This window comes from Orbicella faveolata, unplaced genomic scaffold, assembly GCF_042242905.1.
Source record: "Orbicella faveolata isolate gen_17 unplaced genomic scaffold, um_ofav_v1 contig_14, whole genome shotgun sequence".
NCBI classification, from domain to species: Eukaryota; Metazoa; Cnidaria; class Anthozoa; order Scleractinia; family Merulinidae; genus Orbicella; species Orbicella faveolata.
This window is the reverse complement of record NW_028301541.1, coordinates 6,236,955-6,257,281: the sequence shown is the minus strand read 5'-3', so window position 1 is coordinate 6,257,281 and position 20,327 is coordinate 6,236,955. Positions and strand designations below refer to the sequence as shown.

General features: G+C 37.2%; 2 protein-coding genes across 3 annotated transcripts; one reads left to right on the top strand and one right to left on the bottom strand.

The window, feature by feature from the left end:
• Positions 1–916: 916 nt before the first annotated feature.
• LOC110068370 (green-sensitive opsin-1-like) lies at positions 917–11,232 on the bottom strand. Of its 2 annotated transcripts, XM_020775746.2 has the most exons (3): positions 10,724–11,232; positions 6,171–6,253; positions 917–2,422 (listed from the first exon to the last, which is right to left on the bottom strand). In XM_020775746.2, exon 3 carries the CDS (start codon positions 2,406–2,408, stop codon positions 1,410–1,412), a length of 999 nt encoding a protein of 332 aa, XP_020631405.1. In that variant the 5' UTR covers positions 2,409–2,422; positions 6,171–6,253; positions 10,724–11,232; the 3' UTR covers positions 917–1,409. The 2 variants fall into 2 exon arrangements, with proteins under 2 accessions (XP_020631405.1, XP_089142509.1); XM_089286383.1 differs by lacking the exon at positions 10,724–11,232 and having other exon boundaries at positions 6,171–6,590.
• A 3,323-nt stretch (positions 11,233–14,555) lies between these two features.
• Positions 14,556–20,013, top strand: LOC110068582 (ras-related protein Rab-3-like). Its single transcript, XM_020775977.2, has 3 exons — positions 14,556–14,889; positions 14,964–15,075; positions 19,466–20,013. Exons 1-3 carry the CDS (start codon positions 14,571–14,573, stop codon positions 19,785–19,787), a joined length of 753 nt encoding a protein of 250 aa, XP_020631636.1. The 5' UTR covers positions 14,556–14,570; the 3' UTR covers positions 19,788–20,013.
• The last annotated feature ends 314 nt before the right edge of the window (positions 20,014–20,327 follow it).

The window sequence follows — 20,327 nt, the reverse complement described above, 5'->3', positions numbered from 1 at the left end:
AACGAAAGCTACATCAAAGCTTTCTTCTAAAAGCGAAATCCAAATTAGCAAATTTTGACGCAACACCCCTTTAACATTCGATAGATAGAAACTCGGGCACATCTGCATGTTTTGAATATCAAGCCCATGATATTGACAACTTTCTTAAACCACTGATATTTCAACATTGAAACAGAACAAAAATTACTGGGAGAAGGGTTATTAAAATTGAGCAAAAGACAAAAAGTCGTTTTATGGGTAAAGCTTTTGTTTAATCCGGAGGTGAACTAAAGCTAAAAGGATATAGAGAATATTTTTTCATTGCTAAGGGAGTTGTAGGCGAAAAGTTTCTGGGCTCAATTTCCGTGAATCTCTAAATCTCTTGTTGCCATCAGGGCACACTGAATGAAAAACAAATCATAGAAATTAAACAGCCGTGACCTTATGTCACCTTAATTGAAAACACTTTCCAAAAAACATATTTCCTTGGCTAAATATTTGCAGTGAACGTCTTTAAGGACGTGTTGGATAGTAATTAAATATGGCAATTGACAACTCAAAGCATTGGCAATTAAGACGTGAGTCTGGCGATATATTTATGTCTCCCAGCACGTCAATCATTTCTCTACTCCAGACACGTCTGAGAGGGTCGTCTGGGATTCGAACTGATGACGTAACATTACAAAAGTCCGTGGTTTCTGATTGGTTTTCACTTGCGCGGGAAAATTCAAAACCGAGTGAAAGTTTTATCAGGGTACTTATTCAGCTTTACTGTTAAAACTGTTATCAACGAAGGCACTGTTACACAAACGAATGACAGTTTTCTATAATTATAAGTGTCATCAAGTTTAAGTCTTGTTTTTTGTTTCACAATGAAATCACTATTACTATAAACGAAAGTAATATTTCATAATTAAGTAAAGGGTACACAACCTAGTTAGAAAATTTTCACAGTTGTTTATTTATAGTCTTCTTGCAGTTATAAACACAGAGACAACACTCATACTGTTACGTCATTTTTTTGCATGAACTTAAGAAATTAACTACTTTTTTTGACAGTCTGCGATTAACTTCTTCTGCCAGCGAAAGGATCGAAACATGCATCGCGCGTCTTTCCCGCTAAAATATCCCTAATATTGGGAGAGGTTTGTTCGATTGACCAATCAGAATGCTGAAAAACTAGTGACGTCAATGAGGATGGCTGAACGCTAGTTTTGCTTGTAAAGTAAACAAACTGCAAGCCCTGCTTGTTTGCCAGTTATTTGCTATCAGAGACAATTAAATTGCATCCCTCTAATTCTTTTGTTATTAATTTTGTTTGCGTTTGATCATTTTAACGTCCTAGGACAATTGCCTATCCAGGTTATACTGTAACACTCAGTTCCCAGGTCATATTTCATCTGTTAAGTTAACCATTGCGAGTACTTCAGTCATGAATTTAGCCATGGTCCCGAAAACGTCGAAAGAACGATCATTTCAGTCTCCCTCTTCTTGAACAACGCCTTGAAAGCGGGTTTGAACTGAGGATTCAGAATTCCATATACCACAGGATTTAAGACACAAGTTAGGAACACGAGATAACTCGATATCAGTAGTGGTAGGTCTAAGCCTTGTCTTCCAGCAGAAAGCAGGATTACCAACACTGCTTTCGGAAACCAGCACAGGATAACCACACAAGCGATACCGAGCGTTGTGTGAATACACATGTTCTCCGCGTTCTGTGCGTTTTGGCACGCGGCGCGATTCGCTCGCGTGCAGATCTGAATCCTATTTTTTCGGACAGTGTTGTAGATTTTGAAGTAGCACCAGCAGATTATGTAAGGTGATGGTTGTGTGGCTACCAAGAAGACCATGTAGGAAACATTTGACCCATCAAACGACCATTCAAAAGTACAGAGGGTGGATTGCGGATAGTACCTGTACCTCCCCCATCCATACAATGGCGGGCTACAGAGGACCAGTGGAACAATCCAGCACAAAGCCATTAAGATTCTTGGTCGGTTTTTCTTTGCGTAAAGAATGCTGTTGTACAACTGTGGCTTTACGACTTTGAAGTATCTACTGAGAGCGATAAGCAATAGGGAGTAGAGAGTAGCGTTGGCCATTACGAAGAACAGGTAGCCTGAAATACTGCAGATGGCGTCGCCAAAGATCCAGTGTCCTTTCACAAGGCTTGTTATCCACAGAGGCATAATGAGCAGTGTTTCACTCATATCGACAAAGCACAAGTGAGCAATCACCTTATTTGTGAACGTTTTCAGGCTAGCGTTTGTTTGAATTGCATAAAGAACGATAGAATTGGCCAGGATTGAGAAAACGCAAATAAGAACGGCAACGACCACCTGGAACACAATTTGTACATCATTGCGTCCCAATGGATCTCCGTTGATCGATGAATTGTGCGTTTCTCCCACTCTCATTGCAGACATTTAGCATTCAGTTTCTGTAAAACAAATTATAAAAGACCAGTATTAACAAAAAAATACTATTTTTACGATCATTACATTACGTTACTTGCAAAAAATTTCGGACGTTAAAATTTCGGACGTTCTATTTCGAACGTTTAATTTTCGGACACTTTTTATCTCATTTTGGACAAATTTCGGACACTTTGTTGAAACAGTGTTCAAGTCAATTTACGCCTAGAAAACTCTAATTAGACTAAAACTACATCTGTGATAATGATAGTTTTAAGCAAAAGGTTAAAGTCTTATATTAGCCACTGATAGTAAAATATTATGAAATAGAGGAGTTTCAAGTCTATTAAAGTGGTATTTAATCGTCAATCCAGAATTTTTAAAGTGCACGACAGCTAATGCATGACGGAAAACCGAAAGAAACAGCGTGCTGGAAGTAAATTGTTTCTGTAAAGGTTGCAAAGTCTTTACCTTTCGTTGTATACATTACTTGCAAAAAATTTCGGAAAAAAGAACAGTGCCCGAAATTAAAACCGTCCGAAATTTTTATTTCGGGCCTTATGGGGCGAACTCTAGTTGAAACACGACTTGATATAATTTATGTTGCTCTCTCGTCGGTGTACTTGTAAAACCTTGAGGCTATAGTAAGACCTACCAATCGGCAGTTTATCAGATGTTACATTCGTATGGGAAAAACCGTCGAAAATTTCAGTTATGATTAATGTGACAACAGCTAACGAGAATTTAAGGAAAGCATGCTATTGCACAGTCTAAAAACTAATAAATTCAATAAAAACATACCTACAGTAAGGGAGGTTTTCCTGGTTAAAATCTTTTTAATTTCCAATGATGAATTTTTAAAGAATCTACAGTGATTGAAATTAGCTTCAAATTTGAAACAAGGTACGGTGAAACTCTGTCTCACGGTCACCCCGATAATACGGCCACCTCGTTACCACAGCCACCTTATTCTGGCCTGGACAAAAGCTCAGTCAATCATTTTCTTATTTAACGAACCCCTTTAATACGTATACCCTGTTAATGTGGCCATATTTTTTTGGTCCGTTGGTGACCGGATTAACGGGGTTCCACAGTACATGCACAGAATAAGACAGGGTTGAATTACTGCACGAAATTAAAAGAATATCGTTTCTTTTATACAAGAACGGAACCGTATTTAAAGCAAGCTAGCTCTTATGAATACACTATGCTTGGCCCAAAGAGCTTTGTTGTTGCTGAGTTACTCAATTACAGTTCATTTGAGAGACTCCATTTCAAGTTCGTCTAATTACGGATACTGTGGTGGTTTATAATTGTAATCATCTCTCTCTATTGATATATTTTCCCTCCTCAATATCCTCGATAGCGTCTTCTATGTAACAATTAACGAAAGCATTGAAAATCTCTACTAATTACAGTTATTTTAAGAATTCCATAAAGCTCCTTGCTTTCAGGTTATTTGAAAGAAAAGTGTTTGATGACACCGACACTCTTAACCCATGCAAAAACACCAAAACTTGTCCTTCTTTCGAAATAGCTTCAATATGATACGGAAAAATTCCAAACTGCTAATCCGCACGATTAAAATCTGCTGGGATTTCGCTCATTTTGAGGATTTGTCTCTCGCTGTTTCTGGTCACTGTCTGGTCAATGATAAGCTGGGCAAAACGCGGGCTCGTTTTTCCAGGGCTTAATCGTTGATTCGTTGTCCCAGCCAAATTTTAGGCCATTTTTGCGTTGGCAAACTTACAAACGGCTGAAACTGTTTGATAACGTTAACTTCAAGTAATCTCAATGTCATTTTAATTACTGAAACTCTTTAACATAAGTAAAGCACTTTAATCCATTATTTCTAACTGAAAAAAGAAAGATATGTTTTCCCTATTAACCACGGTTATCGCCTCACAGAAAAAACCGCTGTGTTTTCGTACTTTAAAGTGTTTAATAAACCTTTCTCAATTTCGTAAACCAAGGAAAAAAACAGCTTAATGTCGAGGGTTCAATCTTTCACGAGGCTACAACAAACTGGTAGTAGTTCATAATTTATGATGCATAATTATTATGAAGCTACCAGTATAGAAATTATAGAGTTATTGGAATTTAAACATTCTGGACCAAAAATAAGCGATTAGGACATAGAGATTGCGACCTAAAGGAAACATTGTTTCACTCGGTATAAGTTTACCTCCATTCAGTATGAAACAAATTTAGCGAACTCTTTAAGTCCCTGAAAACACTCATGTAAGTTAAATTCGAATGCACGAAAGTGCTTTAATTAGTAAGAGGTTTTTTCCAATTTTCAACATCAATTTGTAGAGCCATGACAATACATTATTTTTCGAGGATTGATTAATATTATATTTTTTTGGTAAGGGCTGTTTTCATTTGAATAGTGGTTTACATTTTGTAAAAGAGTGGACTATTTTTCCTTAGTACGGGGTAAAAAAACAACAATACTAAAGTGAGTGTTCAGGCCTTTGAAAAACAGGTTGTTGTTTTTTTCTGTACAAATTGATGAACGAAGGTATACTTTAATAAAAAAAATCTCCATAACGTCGTTTTTACATTAGCAGAGTCATTCTTTATTTTTTCTAACTTCCATTTTGTCAAACAGCACGTCCTAAATAAACTAAAAAATATATAGCTGATTTTTATTTCCAATATCGAGATCTAAATAAAGCGATTTTTGTTGTCTTTCTCTCATGTCCTGTAATCAATGCACACATTGAAATAAGACAGAATCCAGTATACTTTTAAGTCATCTCAGCACACACATAAAGAATTTTCCTCTGAAAGAATCATTAGGAAAAAAACACTTTAATTAAAATACTAATCAAGCATACATACGTTTTTAGGATCCTAATTTGAAAAACTAGACATATCAAATCACCATATTTGTATAGTAGTGTGTAATGTTTCCGTTGAGGAGAAATGAATTTAGAATGAAAACGAAAATTTCTTAGCAGAAAAAAAATGGCCAAAATATATCAAGAATTTAGTTGGGCTTAAAATCCTTTGCAAATTATGCTATGCAATATGCCCTCTAACCTCACGTATAGAGGTTAATTTTATCGATACATCGGCCTTTTGATATCTTTGCCATACTGAATATTGTCATTCAAATTGCGATTTATCTTATAATGTCACGGAGAATCAGTCGCTTTTCGCTTTTGAACTCTACATCAGAAGTTTTTACACTGATAACTGATGACCAATCTTGACATTTTGAACGTTAAACCATTTACTCTCTACTTCAGGTGTAGAATCGTATAGTCAAAAAGCCTATCCAGTAAAAAGCATATGTTTTTGCCTTTGTTCAAATGAATGTTGCCTGTAAAAATGCATAATACTTAAGATGAAAGCACTCGAAATGAAAGATTAGCCAACCAAGGGAGGATGGCATGCATGGCTGTCTCAAAGAGATTCTGTATTAAATTTCGTAAAGGAAGCTTATTTTCAGATGGAAATTAGCAAGCCTCTAAACCTTCAAATATTTCTAGGTTTTGTCTGGAGGGTGACATATATTGATTCTGTTTCTAAGTCGACCAGTTGAATGACTTCGCTACCTGCGACAGTTCCCAGTAAACCAACTGCCTAGAAAAACCCCCTTTTATTTGTATGGACTCACGGAGATTAAATGTAAAGCCAGTGTATGCATGGGGAAAACGAATTAATTAAAGAAATGCTTACGATGTTACAAAATGGTTTACATAGCAGCATCACCTCGCATTTTAGGTGAACATTATTATAAAGAATTAACCCTTAGGGCCCTACCTCTTTCCGTGGTTAACCAGTTCAAACGTGTTGCTTGAGGCGGTAAGATTATCCTTTGCTTTGCAAAACCGCTTGGTAAACGCCTAAATGGGTAGAAAAAATTTGACCATCACCCGAGAGGATATTTCTGGTAGCTTAGGATAGCCTGTTTACCTAACAGCAGGGTCTAAAATATACAGATCAATTACTGTTTTGCCTTAATTATTCATCACACACGAATGTCCTCTTCTAAGACAATCGATTTTTGTCGACGACAGGAAATTTGAATAGGAAAAAGTGAATGATTTGCGCAAGACACAGTGAAATTAAATCGGAAGGTTCCAAATTATTGAGTGTGAAATGACAGAGAGTTGTGGCCATAATAGCAAATTGAAAACGCCACCAGTAGTTTTGACACCTGTTTTTAAGGTAAATACGATGCAAAATATGGCTTAAATGCGAGAAAGAAAGTAAATAAACCTCGGTTCTCTCTCGCGTTTATAATTACTTAAAAGTTTTTGTGAATATACACGATTTGACTGCCCTATCACAATGCTACTCTGTAAAGAAAGCGATTTTGGAAAGTGAAAGACAAGTATATTGACGAAGAACAAATATGTCAGAATTATATCTGAATATAAAGAGGAATTCTCACGTTTTTTCCTCCTTCCGTGATCTGTATCACGTCTTTATCAATATGGGGGCTTTCTTGATGAAGGAAAAGCTGTTAGATAATGATATATTCTTTTGACGGTGTCCTGAATTATTTGCATGGTCAGAAAATGTGATCTTAATTATTTTTTTCTTTTCCTCGGTCATTTTACTCAAAGAGCATTCGCTATCGTTATATTCTTGTGAAGATCATTTAGCACTTTATAAAACACACCCTCTGCGCTTAGCTGCATGTTTCCATGTAGATAACTCATACTTAGCTGGACGGCATGTTGCGGGCATCATTGATCAGTGAATATGAACATTTTTTGATATCACGACCAAAATTCTCCTTACATATCTTGATACATTTTATAGTAATCAGATGGGAGAATTTGGTCATCGATCTAGCACATCACCTTCTGGGACCAGGTTGTAAAATCTACGTGTCGTAACTGATTGATTTCGGTCGGTTTGTGAGGAGAATAAAATTAACTATTGATTTATTTAGGAGCTTAACAGTTTGAAATGACTAGTAATTGCATTGGCTGTTCCCTGGAGCCGAAATTTAAAAAGCTGTCGCAATTTTTTTCCGAAAAAAATCTATAAAACTGTTCAAGTACTTTATCAAGGTTTGTACGTAAAATTTGTCATTCGGTTACACTTATAACAACGATCAATCTCTCTCCAAATAGAAATATCAAAATGTATGAAGGCCGTCAAAGAGCTTTTGATTACGGTTAGCAGCAGAGCATAAGATAGTAATTAAAGCGCTTACTGTGGAAAACGAGGGACAACTAAAACTAAATCTACAGTTAATTCTTTTTAGTAATCCTCGATCAGGCTGGATGAAAATGGAGGTTTAATGTATTCTTTACCGTTCAAATTACATGAGCCTTGCTTTACGGTATTTACAAATAAATTTCGAGTATTTCTCACAAGTTTGGTAAAATGGATATACTTTTTGATGAAATTACAAAGATAGACGTTTCGCAAACTGTTTCCGACCCAGAGCTACCACATTTATTCCTACCGTCATTATTCCGATTGTTTCAAAATGAGATCGACCGAGAAAGCTGAACAATAGCGGCATTTTTTGCCCATAATTATACTGAAAAGATATTACAAATGCATAAAGATATCAAAACTGATTTTGACCCAGCAAAACACATAATTCGAATCGATCTCCCCCCACAAGACTACAAATTTACAAGTTTTAATTTTCCGCGATCTAAGCATGTCTCCATATACTAATTATTTGTAATTTTAAATTATTTATCGCTTCATACGCTAACCTTATTCAGAAAGTTTTTTTGAACAATTTTTCACCCGGTTAATTCAGTTCTAGGGACTGTAAAACTGTCAAACTTAACACTTAATGATGTGATAAAAAATACATTAAACACACGCTGGGTTCAATAATCTTAACTCATCAATGATCAATAAAAGTGAAGACCAAAATTTTAATCAAAATTTGGCTTTGGATCTCAGATTAATTTTGTTTAATTTTAAGAAGGAATGAAACTTCAGAACGCTTTTAATTTTGCGATTTTGTAACTTCCCCGCGTTTTTTAGAGGACTTAGATATTTCGCTCATCGGTAATAAGGATAAATTGAACATTTATGATCAAAGAGTTTAAGGTTCTTTTCCAGCTGTATACACCTTTGCTTTTAAACATTTTGGGGAATATCTGGGGCTACATTTTGGAAACAAAATAAAGCGTCTGCAATAATTACTGAGTATTGCAAATTGTTTAACATACTGCGATTATTGAACTTACGGTTGGAACTTTCGTTAAAAGCGAAGAGTTTGACGACGTAGGATAAGGGATCACCGGTGGCCGACAACCGATAACCGACGACCGACGACCGACGACCGACGACCGACGATCGACGACTGACGTCGATTAGCAAATGTGTTTGCAGAATTTGATTACAATTTAATACGTGCAAAGAATGCACAGATTCAATGACACCATAGCGCTTCTGGGCGCTCCTAGCACTATATACATGCTATGCATTTGAAATCATGGTCGTTTTTAAGAGGCTCGTGTCAGGGAAAGACAGTGAACCATGAATACCAAGTTTTACACTCGGCAATAGATAGATAAATAAATAGAGTCATCGATTAGTGCTTATAAGAATACTTTCCCACTGTATTTGCTATTAATAAAAGCTTCCCTAAGGGTATGAACCTTGAAACCTTTGGTCTTGCCTAGGACACTGATTTGGAGAGCCGGGGGGGTATATCATTTTTCTTTCCACAGTTATCTCATAACAGATAATCAGCATTCTATAAACCACTAATTAAAGTGGTATAGCGGGAATCACTCCGACAAAAACGACACTCAAATTGTACATGAGCATATATCCACAATTCTGAACACACTCACACGCGACATTCAATGTGAGAAGTTTTTTGAGAATCAGTCAGTCATGTGGTGCAAATGTATCCTACTGTATCCTCACGTCACTGTCACACATTGCAACCATTGATTCTAAGAATAAGAACCTGTGCTACGCGATATACGAAAAACTCTTTAACCAGTGTGTCAGATGTGGCAAAAAATATGTGGAAACATATTCTTTATCTAATGCAGCAGCACGAGACCTCGAGGAAAATATATGCTACAATTATTTATGGAAATAGTTTAAACAGCAACATAATCGTAAAAAAAATAATAAAAAAGTGGGCGAACACTAAGACTGACCGACCTTGAATGACCAAAATCTCGAGCCAAAACCTGACGTATTCCAAACTTTGTGATTCGAGTGATTAGAGCAGTTTTCAATTGAGTGTCGTAAAACCAAAACCAAAACCAACGTAATCACCTGCTTGTCAATCATAAAGAACAGTGAACCAATCAAAACTCGAAGTAGCTGATGTAAAGCGCTGGAAAACGTGTGCAAGCGAGTCATGATTAGTTTTGGTTTTACTTCTGACTGGATGAAATAGTGGCGCGAATTTTTTAAGCCAATCGTGCAGCGCAGTTGATACTTGAAAACTAATATTACTTTTCGACACCCAACTGAAAACTGCTCTATGCTTTCGATCATGCATCACATCTCACATCAATTTCGTACCTAGTCTCTTATCCAAAAGATTAACAACAAAAGAGATTGAGTGAGAGCCTTGGGAACATTAATGAAACGAAAACAATTTCACTCCTCATGCTTGTGTGGCTATCTAAAGGTCCCCAGTGACTGCTTTGATTGAAAATAAAGTTATTATATATTCATGACATGGTGTTAAAACATAGTGCAAAAAACGTGTGCGCATTACCACATTACCATCTTGAGCCAACACTTACAGTTCACTTACTGTTCTGTTAGTCCAGTTATTGGGGGACCAAGTTGATCTGATCACTTTGACTCGGTTCATAACGAGAAGAAAACATTATTTTCCTAGCGTGGAGGTTTATTTGCTCGCCAGCGGAAGATAGTCGTGGATATTGCAACTGTTTGCGCTGGCAGCGAGATAATATCTAGCGCAATGAATTCACTTCCACGTCTTAAATAATAGCAATTTTCAGAATTTGATCAATAAACAACAGTAAGTATTAATTTAATGAAGTAAACGACGGAACTGGTAAGAACTACCCTAGCGAGCGTGTTCTATATTTGCAAGGTAAGAAAAAAATACAAGTTAATATCTGGGGTTAAATTCTTGAGTTAGTTTAAAGGAGAAACGACCGAAGTAGAATTGTCTATTGTTTACTTTAAATACGCCATACAGGCTAGGAAAACAGATTTACGTATAAAACGCTTCAGAGGTCTTTTCGATCAACTCTATAGTTAGGTATTGTAGAAAAACAGATATCGTAAATACCTCACAGGTGATAAATATACGTATTTAAATTGTCAGTTTAAAGTATTTTTGCGCTCGATTAGTTTTACAGCAGATATTTTTCATTCAATTTTACCTTTTTCGTTGTCAACGAAGTACAGTGGAACTGAAATTCATCACATTGGGAAGAGAGATTGTATGACGCGAATTTATGACATTTGTGAAAGAATTCTTGATAAGCCTTTTGTCCAACGTTTGACAGTTTGCTTTCCTTCAGCGTGGGTCTCCGAAAACAACTTTTGGCACAAGGCTTAATATAATCATTGAGCAGGATATTGCAGATTGTGGCTTCACGTTAAATTTAGTTAATATATTTATTCATTCAGGATTTTTTCACTTCCGTGGTAACGAGACATTCAAGAGTAGAATTCTGTTGGTAGACAAAAAGGGAAGATGCAGTTTTCGATTAAAGGTCCAGAGTGCTTTATGAACATCTCACACGTTTAACATATCATATAATTTGGATGTTGTCAGAAAAATGTAATATTTTATAAAGGATATGATAGTTTGCTACACTTACGTACATATAATTATACCACAATTTCCGACCAGTTTTACCAAAAATGAAAATGAATTTAAGAAAAGGATAAATGAATTCTTGTTCCTTAAAGAGGAACTTAACTTTGCTGTTAATTCAGAATTTCATAATTATGGTTAATCTATACATGTAGGACTTCAATTATCACAGTCATGTAAAAAATTAAGTCCTCAAATATAGAACTGAATGTTCAAACACAAATTACGCAGACCTTGCGAGGAAGAGATATAAAGCTTCAGGGAAATTGATGTCTTAGGCTTCAATTTTCGCACCAAATTTATAAATTCGCATATAGATAGCAAAATTATAAAAAACAAAATTTTTGTTTAGGACTCTCCTTTACTAATTACGTTTGATACTCTAAGAGGTAATAACGATTTCTGCTGATTTCTTAAATTTAGCTTCGATCTTTAAAATGATCAAATTTGGACAGACCATATAACATGCAGAATTTAAAACGACACCTCATGCGAATAGGTGATTTGAAAAGGTTGAAAACTAAAAATGCATATAAGTACGCAACTCAATAACGAAATTATCACACGAAAAACAAACAACGCCCAAAACAAACAATACACAATTTACTAACGAAAGACTAACACAGTACACAAGTCACTAACCTGAGAATCAAACACAACCAACAGAAAATAATTTTTTTTTCTACCCGGAAATACGGTCCGTTTCTTAAGGTGCGCTAAGGGCCAGCAGGTGCACGTTACAATAAAACAAGACGGCCCAACCTAAAAATGGCACCACTAGTGACACTATTAGTATTATCAGATGACCCCCCGGTAGCGTGGCAGCTCTCGTAAGCTTGTAATTCTATTTGTTGTCATTTCAGCAGCTGTTATTGTTCATTGTTTCTGTTGTTTGTTCTATTGTCTTCTCAAAGGGTTTCAAGCCATTCATGTGAGACCTTACGAGAGCTGCAACATGACCCTCATTACCAATTCCCCTCCCTCACCCACCAACGATACCAGTACATGAAATTACCACCACACCAGCATCTCCCATCTCCACCCACCCATGGCATCTCTAACAACACTACCATCACTTGACACTACCATCATCTTCACCATCACACCTCCCTCACCCACCAAAGGCACCACTAGCAACACTGCCTATACCACAACCATTATCGGCATCCCTGCCTGACCCACCAAGGACACCATTAAAAACACTACCACCACCGTCACCGTCATCCCTCCCTCAGAATACAAATGATGCAAGGGACTGGAAACGAAAATGCTGCTGGTATACGTAGGATATGTAAAACATCTGATCAGCCGAAAATAGAAATAGAACAATGAAACGAGGCTGATTACTACGTCGACAACTTAACGTGACAGCGACCGTGATAGAGTCCAAACCGAAAGCCAAAAATTGCAAAGTTGGACAGCTGTTTCTACCTGGTTGGGTCTCGTCAGCACGGTGTAGCAGCAAATAATAGAACAACCAGCTTGAAGTCCAATTGTCTACTAAATGCATCTGTAGGGTAATGACTCAGATGAAACTCAGATCCAAATGTTTACGGATTGGTCAATGTCATATGCTAATCGCGTGACCCTGAACAATAGATAAAATCCAGAATATCATGTGGCTGTCGCGATAAGGAGACTGCAGACAGACTCCCTCCCTCACCCACCAACGGCACCAAGAACAACACCACCACTTCTATCACCATTACCCCTCCCCCCACCCACAAAAGGCAACATCAAAAACACTACCACCATGATTACCATTACCACCACCATCACCACTTACTAAGTTCTTTTGGTCCCAAACCATCACGGTCGATACATTTCGGCACGACATTACCGAGAAATAGCCTTTTCGCCAGGATCTCGGGACTGGGACTGACTCGTCCGCAGTAGTCTCTGAGTCTCCGACGGAAGCGAGGGTCGATTGGGACGAGCGAGAGTCGATTGGGTTGATGCGTAGGGAGAGAGAGAGAGAGACGCCTTTTTTTCTCCTTCCCATAATCCCCTGCGCTCCCACGTCGCACATCCCGCGTTAATATTCAATACGATACTGAGAGACGACTGGGGACATAATGGGCTCCTGGCGGGGAAGAGTGAGGGACTGGGTATCGAGCTGAGCTCCCTTAGTTCTAGCATTGTAATTTGTACGACAAGCATCGCTTTTGACCCGAAGCGGATTTACCAAGGCGAAATATCAAGGCCTAAGAACTAAGGCAAGATCACCACTTTCCGTTGAGTATGCTCCGAACCTGGTAACCCTGGTAACTGTAACCTGAAACAAACATCCACGCTTACAACTGTACATTTGTTAATTTTTCAGGGCAACTTTTTCCTACTGGACATTAAGGGATGTCTGTTTTAAGTATACCATTACAATAAAACTCGCGTATAAGAACCTACATTTTTTTGCAGTTTGACAGAACAGATTCTTGTAGTTTGGGGTAGTTACTGGCAATTTATGAGAAAAAAAAAAAAGAAAAAAAAAAAAACTTGCGCGTGATCCTTAATTCGCATCTGTATTTTCTTGTAAAATAAATTGGCAATCTCCTGGTGACACTCCTTGGTTAAAATGTCTATCATAATTTAACTGTAACGCGCATACAAGAACCTGCTTGATCTTCCTTGCTAAATAGGTTTTTATATTTTTGGGTATTAATTAAAATGGCAACTTTCTGCCAGCAGGTTATTAGACCACTAGGTTCTTACAAGCGGTTTTTTACCGTAATGTTTAACCAAAACATCCTATATCCCGTAATTTTTTACTTTAACCCGAAAACCCCTGCGAGGGTCTCTTGAGTTTTGAACGCACTTCCTTCCTGCAATAACCCAAGTTCGAAACGCCTCCTCCCCTCCCCCGCAACTCCTCATTTTCTCGTCACAAACGCATCAGGAGTTTTGTGGTATAAAGTTGTCTTCCTGTCTATTTCGATTTAATTTTTAAGTTCAATTACGATTAGTCCAGCGAAAATTGCGACTAAAGGACGCTCAGGTTTAATAAGTTTACTTGCTATTTTTGGTCCACGGTTGAAATGAATAAGAACAAAAAGAAGTACATGTAAATTACTTCCGAGCCGTTATTGTTTGATCGTATCAAATCAACCCAAAATTTGCTGAAAATATTTGCACTAGTCGTTCACGGAAAAAGAAATAGAAATTATCTGTCAGTTTGTTCCGCTCAAACTTTTGTAAGATCATTTCCTTTATGATCGAAAAGCTAAGATTTGGTACCGTGTCCCTTTAATAACCCTAATATTTTTTTCTCAAACATATTTCCCGAGTGGAAAAGAAAATTATTCTGGAAACATACATAAACGGCGCCCACTCCATTTCGCGCGGATGCGCGGGTTTTCGAAGACAGGTGAATTTCGCTCTTTCTGATTGGTTCTTAGCAAATTCTATTATCTATGGACGATTTTGATTGGGTTAACGATACTGATATCCGGGGACTCGCGGTAGTGCGGTTGTGGGAAAGTGTTCGAGAGTTCAAGATCATGGCGAACGCCAACGACAAACAGTGGCAGAAAGATGCGGCAGATCAGAATTTCGATTATATGTTCAAGCTTTTGATCATTGGAAATTCTGCTGTAGGAAAGACGTCGTTTCTCTTTCGCTATGCCGACGATTCATTCACCTCGGCGTTCGTTTCCACCGTGGGAATCGATTTCAAAGTGAAGACGGTTTTTCGGAACGAGAAACGGGTCAAGCTGCAAATATGGGACACGGGTAATTTTATTATTTTTTTCTCAGGTTTAACTTCTTTTTATATTATTTTTGGACTCATTGATGTTATTTTACAGCCGGGCAGGAGAGATATCGGACTATAACAACCGCTTACTACAGAGGAGCGATGGGATTTATTCTTATGTATGACATTACGAACGAAGAGTCATTTCAGGCTGTGCAAGATTGGTGAGGATTTTTATAACGTATTTATCGACGGTGATCTTATTTAAACTGTCATGTCTCCTCTTGCAGCGATGTGTTTCCTCAACAGCAACGACGAAAAATCCCAATTTGTGGACCTGACTTTCGAAGTACATTTCATGTTTCGATTTCGTTTGTCGATTCATTTCATTAAGCTCTTGTTTTTTCTTCGCAAGTTCCGCTCAAATCAAACAACAGAGAGGTCGTCGTGAGGTATGAAAGGAGCAACTTCAGAATACCCGGCCACTTTACTTACATCTTTATAAACGAGTGCACTTAATATCGATATAATAAAATCAGTGATGTTATGCCGGTGTCATCGAAGAACATTTCGTTTTCAAATAAATCATTTGCAAGACGAATACAACACAAGCAGAGCAACGAAAGCGTCGGCAGAACATCAGAAATATTGGAATTATTCGAAGAATGTTATTTTGAAAAGTTCCGTATAATGTAAGCCTCATTTCTCATTTCCGTAACTTTTGCGATGTGGGAAGTCAGGGAAACTACATACTAGGGAAAAACTAGAGTAAACATTTGTTGTGTTGGGTATGGTACATTTTTGAAAATTCTGTTCAATATTATGCATGTCATCGAAATGTACATTGTGTGCCTATTATCTTATTATAATTTGACTCGAATTTTCACGCGTAGCTGACTAGTTAGCATTTGTCTCGTCAAGACTTCCTTATTTAATGTTACACATCTTTTCTTGCAAAAATATGTATATTTTGGCCGCAGAAAAGTAAACAATTACAAAAAAATATTTTATAAACTTCAAGGTTAATAGATCAGAGATCAATTTATATAGGTTTATATTTGATCGGGAAATTTGAAAATGGTTTTGTTTTGTAGTGTTTTTTCTCCCTAGTAAAGTTTCCAGGCATCTGGTAGTAATTGGATTTCTTTTAACCTTTAGTTCATGCTCAGCAGAGATTAATATTCAAATCAAGTTTTACCCACATGGAAATTAAATTTGAATTTAAGCTTAACAATGATCAAAATAATGGTGTAAATATAAGCAGACATTTGTGCAAGTTGCTGTCGCAATTTATTTCCTTGGGTTGGATCGCAGACAAACTATGACCCCCTGTATTTGACAGCATTGTCTAGTTTTCATGGTTGAATACTTGAAAAGAGTTCCTGCTGCTAAGCCTTACTATTTACATAATAAAGTGCTATGTGAATAGTTCGTCTTGTTGACAAGATCTTTGATAATTTTGTTAGCAGTAGCTAACTTATTACAATGGGTTGACGCATCCTCTTTCACTTAATCTTCCCGGCCACCATTTGACATAAGTTTTGCAAAAAGAATCTCTGTTCAAATAGCTATCATTATTTTGTTCCAAAAAATTTGCATATGCCTTATGGAATTTCTCTTTATTTGCTTCAATGCTGCCACTTTCCAGCCCTTGTGGAAATTTCAGTTAAGCCTCATCTTTTCTTTTTCATTACTACATGACAGAACAACAAAATAGGATATTTCAGGTTAGCTTCATATTTTTAACCAGGGTGGCCTATAGCGGAGCCTGGTTCATGTTCTGTTTGTGGTTGTCGTTTTGTATATCAGGACACCAAGATCTCTCCATGTGACCCAAGTTTGCAATGTGTGAAAATCTGGTCTTTGCTGAAAAGATATTGGGAGGCTGGGAACTTTCATTCAGTGAATTTTTATTCCACAGAATGTAAAGAGATGCACACTTAGAGAAACAAGAAGATCTGTTAGATCTTATAACCGCGCTTTTAAAATTTAACTGTTTACTAAGCACTACCGTCGGAATGTAGTGCACATTTCAAAGCAGTCACTGATGATTCTTTTCCTACTGTAGACATGACATCACTTGATCAACACAAACTGTATTACTGCACCATTAGTGGTAGCCGTTAACAAATCTCCGATAACGTAATGGTCCTAATCTAGAACTTTCTTCGGGATATGTATGGTCATGAACGATATGAACCACACGCTAATAACACTATTAACAACAGCTTTCTTTCTTTAAAGACATGATTAAATTTGATTGGTGTTTTCCACGAGTAAAGGGCTAGCAAAGTAGTCACACAAGTCATGTAATTTAATAAATGAAACTCTATCCCGACCGATGTATTGATTTTGGTCACTCCAGTGGCTACAGATTGAAAACGTGACAGAAAATTGGCGTTACTTTTGATTCTTACCAAATTTGGACAGTGGGAAGATCTCATCATTAGCCCATTACAGGCCATTTTTCAGCTCTTTTCATCACATCTTCCCCCCTCGGGAGAATTTTGTCAAGTTAGCTATTTTAGTATGCAAGCCACCGTAATGGTGGTCGCTGTCGGCGAAATGTTTATTTCAGGGGCACCCAACGGATCGTTTCGGTAAATTATTTGTTCGGAAGGCCTTTAATCCCCTCTGATTTTCTGAAGAGAATTGTCACCTCGAACTTTCGTGATATGAGAAATTTAATGTCTGTTGTTTTCTAATTGTAAAAAATGTCGTTTTAGGTACCGAAAAAAGGTCAGCTATCATTTTCGGAAAGGCGATAAGACCTAAGGTTTTCGGGGAATGGACGAAAAAGTCCTAATAAATTCGAGAATATTCAAGTTCCCCTAGAATAACCGAACAAACAAAATTTTTTAGCGCAACCTAAAATTAACCTACAGAGCTTTAAAACTACTCCAGATAACCTAAAACAGCGTTTAAAAGCATTTGAGAGAAAACGGTCGTTGGGTGCCCCTGTTATTTGCTCAAAATTGGGGCAAAATCTTTCGGAGATGGAAGTCAGGACATTTGTAAGGATACAGAAAGTAATATGGGACCAGTTGGTGGCTTCTAAGGCTGAATTTATCCAGAAGTAAGCTGTATTTTTGTTTTCGTGCCGAAAGCCACGTGGTGAAACATTATCGGTTTGTTCTGCTGTGTTGTTCTAATTTTTTCTCTTGGTCATTTTTGTAGCCCGCCGAGGCCATTCTTTCGTCTAAATGAGTTGAAAAAAGTTCGAAAAAGATGTTCCCATTCAAGTTTAAGCTCTCAGGCAATAATTCTGGAGTTTTTTGGCCGAAACGTCGGCTTTGTTATGTTCGTGTTTTTCGGTTGCTATGGGCGACCGTTGCTCCCTTCGTTAGGTCAAGTCTGGGGAGTGAGGTCACAAAAAAAATTCTAATTAATTCTGGTTTTGTTCGATTTCGCTGAAATTTTAGCACGATAAAGCTGGATTGTTAAGGAATAGATTTACCTTCTGCTGATGTGTGGTAGCTATTAATGCTAAAGTGATATATCGCTTCGATGTCAGGGTTTTGAAGCGATTTTTTTTGCAACGTGTAGGTTTGGCGTGATTTTGTAATCTGAGATTTCTGTTGACCCTGAAGAAACAAGGTTTGGCGAGTAAACATTACAGATTGCGTAATTCAAAGTTGGCCGAGTGGAGATCTGCGTCTGGTCTCCGACAAAAAAAAAAAAGAAAAGAAAATAAACCAAGGGTAGAACATGAACCGCGCTCGGCCCATGGCCGCGCGGTTAAAAAGTGCAGTAAAAGAGGCATCGCACTGTAAATCACAAAACAAAGTGCGTCTGTATTCAAAGAAAGGGCTAATGCAAGAGAAATTAGAAAATGGAAAACTTGTATTTGAATATTTTTCTTAGTTTTAAAGACCAGAATGTCTAAATGAGAGAGATTTACTTTGCATGTTTGTACTTGACCTTTTGAAACTTGCATGAATAATATTGACATAAATTGTATTATAAGTAGAATGCATATAGCGGAGGGAGTGGCATGTTTTAATATGGAATCTGTTTTTGGTTTGAAAGGCAGTTTCACAAAATTTTTGTTTTAACAGAAAAGTGAATAATCTAACATCCTGGTTTCAAGCTTGTCATAGCTTCCTGTTGTTTTTAAAACAACTCTTTGGGTTTTCAACCCCACCCCCCTCAGAATACCAGTGATCTCTCACTGGCTTGGAATGGATATTTTCTAGAACTGCTCTTTTTGATAAAATTGCATTACTGCATAAGGGCTCACTCAAATCCTTACTAAAGGACTTCCTTTAAATCACGTGGTGAGACTCCTGTTGTGTAATTTTCTTGATGTGCAATTACCAATAATTATTATTCCACAAGTGCACGTAACATACAAGATGGTAGATAGCCAACGAGGCATGTATCACCGAGTTAGCTCTGATCATCTCATAACCAACAAGCATGAGTATGGCCCCGAAATATAGAAAACTAAAATTAAATTAAAATAGAAAGGAACCAAAAAATTATGGGTATGCTTAAACCATAAATTATTTGTAAAGCATGGAATAATGAATGAAAAGCCAATGAAAACTCTTCAATTGCATTATCCAGTGATCAATGATCCAGTTTTTAAAAATATCTAATATTTAATCACAGGTCAACACAGGTGAAGACATACTCCTGGTCCAATGCTCAGGTGATACTTGTAGGTAACAAATGCGACATGGAGGAAGACAGGGTGGTGACTTATGAAAGAGGAAAGCAGCTGGCTGACCAACTTGGTCTTGAATTCTTTGAAACCAGTGCCAAGGACAATGTCAATGTGAAGCAAGTGTTTGAGCGATTGGTCGATATCATCTGCGACAAGATGTCAGAGAGCTTGGATTCTGACCCAACTATTGTTAGCGGACAGAAGCCAGGGACGACAAAATTATCAGATAAACCACCACAGCAACAGGATAGTTCTTGTGCTTGCTGATTGTTTTAGAATAATTATTGTCAATGTTGTCAACTAGGACTTATGTTGTTGGATTTTAAACCTGCAGTATAAAAATTTGCACTGTTTCCTGCTCTGTATCTGTTGCAGATCTATTGAACGTTTATGGTGGAATTCCTATTTCTCAAACCTTGAGAGGAAATTAAAACTAATTTGAGAAATTCTGAGTTTGAGATATTGGGTTTAAATAAAGTACAGTGAAACAAAATTCAAGGGGAAAAATTTTCGGACTGAGTTATCATGAGGTTTAGGAAGGCTATGGTTCAAGAAATCTGGATTCCTCTGTATTATGTTGTTTGTTGGATAATACGTTTGTCTTTACTTACGATACTTTAAAATGTTAATACCCTTTACTGCAAGGTTGATGTTTCTTTTGGTTGGTGAGGGATCAAAGCTGAGTTTGAAATCAAAGTATATTGAAATAAACTGAGAAGCAGTAAGTTGAGTAGTTTAGACCTTTGAGCCCCAAGATTGATCTGCATCAAATTTCTCCTTAAAATATTAATGCTTAAACATAAAGAA

Coding starts and splice junctions, on each gene's coding strand:
- LOC110068582 (XM_020775977.2), top strand. CDS start 14,571: ATGGACGATTTTGATTGGGTTAACGATACTGATATCCGGGGACTCGCG. Junction 14,890..14,963: donor GCTGCAAATATGGGACACGG/GTAATTTTATTA, acceptor GTTATTTTACAG/CCGGGCAGGAGAGATATCGG. Junction 15,076..19,465: donor TTTCAGGCTGTGCAAGATTG/GTGAGGATTTTT, acceptor ATTTAATCACAG/GTCAACACAGGTGAAGACAT.
- LOC110068370 (XM_020775746.2), bottom strand. CDS start 2,408: ATGTCTGCAATGAGAGTGGGAGAAACGCACAATTCATCGATCAACGGA.